The following is an 8,900-nucleotide window of genomic DNA, read 5'->3' as shown; positions in this document are numbered from 1 at the left end:
TCGTATTTTTCATACAAATATCTGCCCCGACAGGGGAATCGAACCCGGGACCTCAAGCTTTGTAGTCAGGTTCTCTAACCACTAGGCCATCTGGTCATACAATATTGGTTGACACTTCGGCTGCCGTCGCATTCCGATTTACTTATATCAAACTTTTTCCGATGGAAATAGATCGTACATTATAATATTATGTTGCGTGGAACTTACATCTATGGTCCATATTTCAATACGGCGGCGCTCCGCCTCAGCAAAAGCCGGGTGATCCATCTTGTATAATTAATAATTAACAATAAATAAATAAATTCAATAACTCTAGCACAAACGCTCCAAACCTTACACAAGCGAACTTAGTGGACGTCTGCTGTTTAATAAACACAAACTTACATGTAATGGTTTTATCAGTGATTCATTGATGCCTTATCTTGGAGATAAACAGGCTGATAAACTGTTGATTTTGGATTCGATAAAAAAAAATTAGACTGTAGCGGCTGCAAATATTGGTTGCATTCTTTTTGCAAGCGTTATAAAATTTTGTTTGATCGAATCTAATGTTGCAAGTAGTTATTAATTGTATTAATAGCTTTTGCCCGCGTCTTCTTCCGCGTGGAATTCGGTTACGGCGCTTTCCGGGATAAAAAGTACCTAGCTATGTCACTCTTTGACCCATAAATGTATGTATGTATGTAAATACTTTATTGTACATAAAACACAAAAATAATACAAAAGAAAACAACAAAACAAAAGAGTACCTACAAACTAATCAAACAAACAAACTAACAAACAAACAATCTCAAACAAACTACCAAACAAACAAACTATCTCTACCTTTGATGGTACGTATTGATGATCGAAGATCTCTACGCCAAAAATCATGTCGATCCGTTGCTCCGTTTCGGCTTGAAAGACGGACAAACATACCAACACACCACTTTCGCATTTATAATATTGGTATAGAATACGAGTAGAAGTATGGATTACTCAAAAATCAAATCTTTGAGTTGAGGTAAAGGGCTAAAACAAAAAATATATAAAATACTAGCTGCTGCCCGCGGCTTCGCCCCCGTTGATTTTTTCTGTATTCTCTTCCATAAAAACCTTCTCCTGACATTACGAACACAACAAAAAAAGAATTAGTGAAATCGGTCCAGCCGTTCCCGAGTTTTGCACTTAGCAACCCATTTTACGATTCATTTTTATATAAAACATATATACATATAAATAAGAAACGTTAGCAGTAATTAAACTAACTAATATGCAAGTTTTTAGAGGTATTTATCGACCACATGCATTGAGAAATTCAACCTTATTGTAATTTCCATTGTAATTATATTCGATAGCTGCTTTTGATTCTGTGGTAGTATGCTCCAATAAATGGGGCCTTATTAAGGGTTACATCCGACCCAGACGACCAGATGGCCTAGTGGTTAGAGAACCTGACTACGAAGCTTGAGGTCCCGGGTTCGATTCCCGTGTCGGGGCAGATATTTGTATGAAAAATGCGAATGTTTGTTCTCGGGTCTTGGGTGTTTACTATGTATTTAAGTATGTATCTATCTATATAATTATATTTATCCGTTGCTTAGTACCCATAACACAAGCTTTGCTAAGCTTACTTTGGGACTAGGTCAATTGGTGTGAATTGTCCCGTGATATTTATTTATTTATTTATTTATCCAGTAATTGGCTTGAAATATCGGACACACATACAACTTTTCGCATTCATAATATAGTGCCTAGTATACGCCTTAGTTCCTTGGATTAGTAGGATTTCATACAAATATCTGCTCCGACCGGGGATCGACCCAGAACCTGAAGCTACATAGTCAGGTTCTAATGGTGGCCATACACCATCTTTCCTATCGCCCAATCGGCATGACGCTGCCAATGAGGGCTATCGCGTATGAATTCGCCGCCAGAGGCGCTAGTGTAGCGTGAGGTCTCCGAAATGTCAAATCTCATAGTTTTTGGGTGAGCTACGCTGGTTTATTTATAATTAGAATAATTTTGTGAATATTTTGCAATATCTGGAATTAATTATGGCAAATAAGCGTCCGGGGCAATGAATGTCTGTGTTTTGAGACAGTTTTGTCTTTCGGAAACCTTTGTCCTCCCTTTTTCCCGAACAAAACGGGGACTATGCAACACTGTGGCATGCTCGATATTTTTGTGGTACGGTTTTAAGGTGTATTAAATATGATTTTAATCTAAACTTTGTTTGCACACCCGTAAAACAGACTTTGAAAGCCATACTTAAAAACCTCACGCAACAGTGCGCCATCTAGTAAGACAAAAAACGATAGCCCTCATTGGATCAGCTAGAACTGCATGACCGTGTGTGGGCATGGATTGGCATGACGAACACTTGGCTATCGTCTGATAATTTAAAATTCATTGGACTTCCGCAAATGACAGGTTTGCAGGTGGTAGGACCTTGTGCAAGGTCCGCCCGGATTGCTACCACCATCTTGCTCGCTAATCCTGCCGTGAAGCAGTAGTGCTTGCACTGTTGTGTTCCGGCGTGGAGAGTGAGACAGCCGGTGAAATTACTGGCACGTGAGGTATCCCATCTTAGGCCTCTAGGTTGGCAACGCGTCTGCAATACCCCTGGTGTTGCAGATGTTTATGGGCGGTGGTGAATCTCTTACCATCAAAATGACGTCAGAATCAATAAAATTTAAATTTTTAAATACAGTGAAAATAACACAGCCTTTATCCATTGATAAAGGTGTGATTGAAAAGATAATATTGTAATAAAGTAATGATTCATGCATTCATGCAAACGATTGTTTGCGATGCTTATACGGATCAGTAGGTATCTATATATGTATGACTAACTGACTCATACGCCGAGATCTTGAGTACCTATCAGACATAGTTAGTGTGGATAAAGTAGACAAAGTGTCTTTCCCTTATTAATAAATAAAAATAGGATTCTGTCAGACCTATCTCAATGACTTCACGCACTTTTCTCTTGTAAGCACAGGGGGGCTACTAAGAAATTGGAAGTTCGTATCGTACCGTGTGTATTTGTGAGAACTAATATCGATTTATTTATGAATTATAGTAGTGTACGCCTTCGACACAAACTTTGCATCATGAAATCTAAAACAGCTTTACTTAAGAAGAGCCAAAATATATAACAAATTACCAAGGGCTATGCATGATATTGACAACATATAGGTACGAATTTAAGAAAAAAACTAAATATTTTTTTGGCCGAAAAGGCGTACTACTCCATCAGGGAATTTTTAGAATATATTTATATATAATGATGGAGTAGTATAAATATATATATATATATATATTGTTTTTTAATATGTATGAATTAAAAAAATAAGTAAATAAGTTTACTATAATAAGGCAATATTTGTATGCCCTGGGGCACCACATAGTGATACTCAAAAAACATAATTTAAGACCAAATCAATGTTACCTATGTTGGACAAATGAATTATAAATGATTATTATGATTATTAAAGTTTCATGTTCAAAGTTAATTACTGAAAAATAATCTTATCCAGTAAAATTTAAAGTAATGGCAAAGATTGCGTACGCATTTATTTAATGCAGTGATTAGTTTTAATTGCAATTAGATTAATTTTCGTATCGTCTCAATATTTTTGCCATGGAGGCCACATTCAAAATGGGGTCACGTGACCAAATCTATCGCTGCAATCGAGCGACGAGCGACTGCATGTGGCCGCACCCGAGTCTGACATCTGCAGTGGGCCACATTATAAGCTATCAAAAAAAAAAAACCGGCCTAGAGCGTGTCGGACACGCCCAAAATAGGGTTCCGTAGCCATTACGAGAAAATTAAGTAATATTTTCCATGGATTTCGTATTTTATACGGAATCTTCCAAGTTTAGGTATATTTTATACCTTAGGCTGCTATTTACTCATAAACTACAAAAAAATCTCAAGCAAACTTAGCCGTTATAGTTTTCCTTGAATGTTTGATATACTTACTACCATCCTGAATTTTTTAAATTTTTCCACCCACCGGTTTAGATTTTAGAGGGGGGGGACGCTCGATTTAAAGAAAATTTGCACTTTAAAGTTGAATATTTCGCAAACAAATCACTGAATCGAAAAACCCCTAATGGTTTTAAAAGACCTATCCAACGATACCCCACACAATAGGGTTGAATGAGAAAAAAAAAATCACCCCCACTTTACGTCTATGGAGGTACCCTAAAAAATTTTTTTTTTAATTTTTAACTGTACCATTTTGTCGGCATAGTTTACTTCTATATCCGTGCAAAATTACAGCATTCTAGCATTGATAGTCTCTGAGCAAAGCCGCGGACGGACAGACAGACAGACAGACATGGCGAAACTATAAGGGTTCCGTTTTTGCCATTTTGGCTCCGGAACCCTGAAAAGTGTTTTAGCCGAAATTGAAGGTTTTTTTTCCAGCGATAAAGCTCAACATTTTCAGCTTTATCGGTATTATGCCACGTGACCAGATGTGACACTGGAAACGAACGTCGAGCGATTGCATGTGGCCGCACCTCAAGTCTTTGAATCTAATATCGGGTAGCATGGCTAGAGCCCACTCGATGATTGAAAAAACTATAATTGGAACTTAAAACTTTATTCAAGCAATATATACTACAAATTTCTTATTTAGTTTAAAAAACTGGCAAATTTAGTCTCAAACAGAAGTCTTTTTAATAACAAAATAGCGTGAATACACAAAAACCCATAAGCAGCAAATTCACGAAGCTAGCAGCCGCAGCGCCGGGCTGAAAAAAAAACCAAAACGATTAAACAACTTATAAAAAATACAAACTGAAATATAGATGCACAGATAAACTAGAAAAAGAGACCAGCACTGGGGCAACCCAGGTCCTCAGCATTCCGTGCTGCGTGCTATACCGCTACACCACCACTGGACAGGAGTACGGACACAAATTTCTCTTATGCACCACATATCTCAGCTTGTTTGTTTCTTATTTAGTCACTTAAGCCGCGACCGCGACACTAACGACATCTATGCTTTAGCCCTCATCGAGAAACTTTCAAGTTTCAGCACTCCATTGGAACTATCCCGTATTTTGGATAATTTTACGGGATGACCGTAAAAGTAACAAAATTTGGAGTTGAAATAAAAAATACAAAAAGAATCCAAAAACCAATTTCTGAGGGCTAAAAGACAGGCGAAATATGGTCTAGTCTTGTAGAGGCTAGTCTTGCTTGCAATTAGCTAATAACTAAATGAGGAGCCAATGAGGGTTTTCACAGAGGCGAAATATCGCTAGATGGCGTTAGTGTTGTGTGGTCCGTTCGACGTTTGCTTGTGATTGGTTAATAACTAAATGAGCCAATGAGGGCTATCGTTTTTTGTCTCAATAGATGGCGCACTGTTGCGTGAGGTTTTTAAGTATGGCTTTCAATGTCTGTTATTAAGGGCGTGAAAACAAAGTTTAGATTAAAATCATATTTAAAATGATTAATGCATTAAAATGCACCTTAAAACCGTACCATAAAAATGTCGAGCATGCCACAGTGTTGCATAGTCCCCGTTTTGTTCGGAAAAAAGGGAGAACAAGGTTTCCGAAAGACAAAACTGTCTCAAAACACAGACATTCATTGCCTCGGAACGCATATTTGACATAATTAATTTCAGATATTACAAAATATTCACACAATTATTCTAATTTTAAATAAAGCTAGCGTAGCTCACTCAAAAACCATGAGATTTGACATTTCGGAGACCTCACGCTACACTATATAGCGCCTCTAGTGGCGAATTCATACGCGATAGCCCTCATTGCAAGCAAGACCGTAACGTCAAAAAAAGCTCACGATACTAACGCCATCTAGCTATATTGCGCATGTCTTTTAGCCCTCATTGGTCGATGCTGAACAAACTACTTTAGGTTTTCAGTTATTTAATTAAAACCTTGTACTTATTAATAAAATTTTATTACGGTCAGCAACAAAGATATGGATACAGCCAAAGTGCCAAAAATATGTATACACGACTTTAATGTTCAGGCAATAAGATCCTGATACATATTTTTGTCACTGGCTGTATTCATATCTTTGTTGCTGACTGTACCTTCGTAGACTGGTCTAGTTTCTTGGTGACGGACTTATCGCAGCTGATTTCATCGACGGAGGTGCGGAACCGTTCTATCTCCTTCTGGTTGTTGCTGTCCGGTTGAAACTTAAAACTGAAACGGAAAGTGACAGATGGCTGATATGACAAGTACCTACAAGTTTATGAACTCGACTGTACAAAGGGATTCACTCTCGTACTAAATGTATTAAATTCTCGTTGATAAATTCATCTAGCTCGAATTCAGTTTCTAATATAAAGTTAAATGGTCAAACTATTGAATTTGTAAAATCAACAGTATTTTAGGAATAACGCTCGATTCTAAACTACAGTGGGACCTCACGTCACAGCAATCGCGGGTAGATTGAGCTCTGCTGCTTTTGCAGTTTGGAAAATACGGCAGCTAACCGATGTGGCGACGGCACGGTGGTGTATTTTGCTTACTTTAACAGCATTATTTCGTACGGCTTATTTTATGGGGATCTGCTGCAGACATTGAGTCAATTTTTATCTTACAAAAGAGAGCAATCAGAGCAATTTATAATTTGAAGACGCGTGAATCTTAAGATCTTTTTTTAAGGAAAACAGATATCCTAACCCTGCCGTCGCTTTATGTTTTTGAAAATAATCATGTATGTTAGGAAGAACATATGTGATTTTCCCACTAACGTCGATAAGCCAAAGGCTACTAGAAACACAGGGAAGCTTAAAGTTCCATCTTACAGACTGGCTAAAACCAAAAAGTCTTTTCTGGGAAATTGCATACTTTTATAATAAAATTCCAAAAAATATTATAAATGAAACGGATACAAATTCAGATCTATTGTCAAGAAGACATTAATATCAAAGGCGTATTATAAAGTTAATGATTATATCATGGACAGGGATATTTGGAAATAATTCCGATCCGCATTAGCGATCCCTTCAAATAGCGAACCTACTGTGTTAAAAATAAAGTTGTGTTAAATACTTGTGATGTATACATGTCATTATAATATTGTAAAATCTGTTTTAAAAAATATATATATACCTCGTTGAGTTTCTTGCCGGATTCTTCTCAGCAGAGGTTTTTCCGAACCGGTGTAGATTTTTTTTTGACATTCATAAGTGCTTGTTGTAGCCTAAATTGAATAAAGATATTTTGACTTTGACTTTGACTTTGACTTTGTACTGAGGGTTCCGTTTTAGCAGAGTCCCGGAGAGAGGGATAAGCAAAATGTAACCACATTGTGGAGTCATTTTAGATGGTTTATTGACATAAACGGACAGACATAAAATAAGAGTATGGTGTGCTATGCTACCTTCATACCAAATTTCATGTTTCTAGGACATCCGAAGTAAGTACAACTTATGTACTTAAAACGGGGTTACTTTAAAATGAAAATCAGGCGTTACTTTGCGGAGGTCCATATCAATGAACTGAAAAAATTACTTTGCTCACCCGTGATCTTTAGGTATAAGCTCTTTATAAGGATTCTCTATCGTTTGCCCGAATTTCATATGCCATAATGTATCGTTTTCCATAATTTTCATTTGCCTAAAGTAATTTATTTCTGAAATAGTATTTCTTCAGAGTTGATATTAAACTAACCTAACCTAACCTACTGCATTATATAAGATGACATTTAAAAAAATCCTGAAAACAGCACGGTTCTATATATTTTATGGCAAACGTTGGTATGGCAAGTGATATTCGGCCAAGTAAAAGTATACGCTTTATAAGGTCGCGGATGCGCAAAGTAATTGATTCAGTTCATAAATACTCTTATCAACAGCTTTACTCACTTGTCCCGCAACTTGCTCCTCAAGACCATCTTATCTTCCGTGGTCTCAGTTTTCACCGTGGTAGCTTCGTCGCTATCAGCCTTGTAGTCTGCAATTAAATCGTTTACCAATGGTCGCTTCTAGTCAAGATAGATTAACTAAGTACCGCCACGTACCACCTACTCACTACGCCACAGAAATAAATTAAATTGCCTCCAACCTATCTCAAAATTCATTCACACGGTACTTACAAATAATGAGATACATAACATGTACAAAGGCTAACTTATCCCTTTGCAGAATCTCCGTCAGACGGCCATAATGTACAACATATATGTATAACATATTTTCATTTTTTTTCCCTATTTGGCTGCAGCTGAAAATCAGCGCTGTGGTTCCGTACCTCAGCATTGCTGAGCTGCCAGCCCTTCGGCTAGCTTTAAGTTGACCTTAATTTAACATTAATTATAAGTACCTGATGTATGCTACCTACAAGTTTGTCGATTAAACTTTTTCTTTCTTTCTTTCTTTACTTACGCCATGTCTGTAAAATTATGCAATAAATTACCTACCCAATATAAATCAGAAATAAAAGATAAAAAAATTTATACGACCACTAAAAGATTTTTTAACTCAGAATGTTACTACAGTATAAATGAATATTTAGAAGAATAAAGAAAAATAGTTATCCTGTTATTATTATTGTAATGAGGGCTATCGCGAATGAATTCGCCACTAGAGGCGCTAGTGTAGCGTGAGGTCTCCGAAATGTCAAATCTCATAGTTTTGGGGTGAGCTACGGCGTTTTATTTATATAATTAGATAATTTTGTGAATATTTTGAAATATCTGAAATTAATTATGGCAAATATGCGTTCCGGGGCAATGAATGTATGTGTTTTCAGACAGTTTTGTCTTTCGGAAACCTTTGTCCTCCCTTTTTTCCGAACAAAACGGGGACTATGCAACACTGTGGCATGCTCGATATTTTTATGGTACGGTTTTAAGGTGTATTAATATGATTTTAATCTAAACTTTGTTTTCACGCCCGTAATAACAGACTTTGAAA

The 8,900-nt window shown here is 36.8% G+C and overlaps 1 protein-coding gene across 1 annotated transcript in view; it reads right to left on the bottom strand.

Annotated features, from left to right (window-relative positions):
- Positions 1–4,581: 4,581 nt before the first annotated feature.
- The window catches only part of LOC141444852 (uncharacterized), a 121,665-nt gene continuing 117,346 nt past the window's right edge, over positions 4,582–8,900 (bottom strand). The window contains exons 4-6 of the mRNA XM_074110576.1: positions 7,854–7,941; positions 6,069–6,183; positions 4,582–4,749 (exon numbers count right to left, since the gene is read on the bottom strand). Coding sequence (XP_073966677.1) covers positions 4,675–4,749; positions 6,069–6,183; positions 7,854–7,941 — 278 coding nt within the window. The 3' untranslated portion in view covers positions 4,582–4,674. The remainder of the gene's footprint in view (positions 4,750–6,068; positions 6,184–7,853; positions 7,942–8,900) is intronic.

This window comes from Choristoneura fumiferana, chromosome 30 (genome assembly GCF_025370935.1).
Source record: "Choristoneura fumiferana chromosome 30, NRCan_CFum_1, whole genome shotgun sequence".
Classification (NCBI taxonomy): domain Eukaryota; kingdom Metazoa; phylum Arthropoda; class Insecta; order Lepidoptera; family Tortricidae; genus Choristoneura; species Choristoneura fumiferana.
The sequence above is the reverse complement of the archived record's forward strand: the minus strand, read 5'-3'. Positions and strand labels throughout refer to the sequence as shown.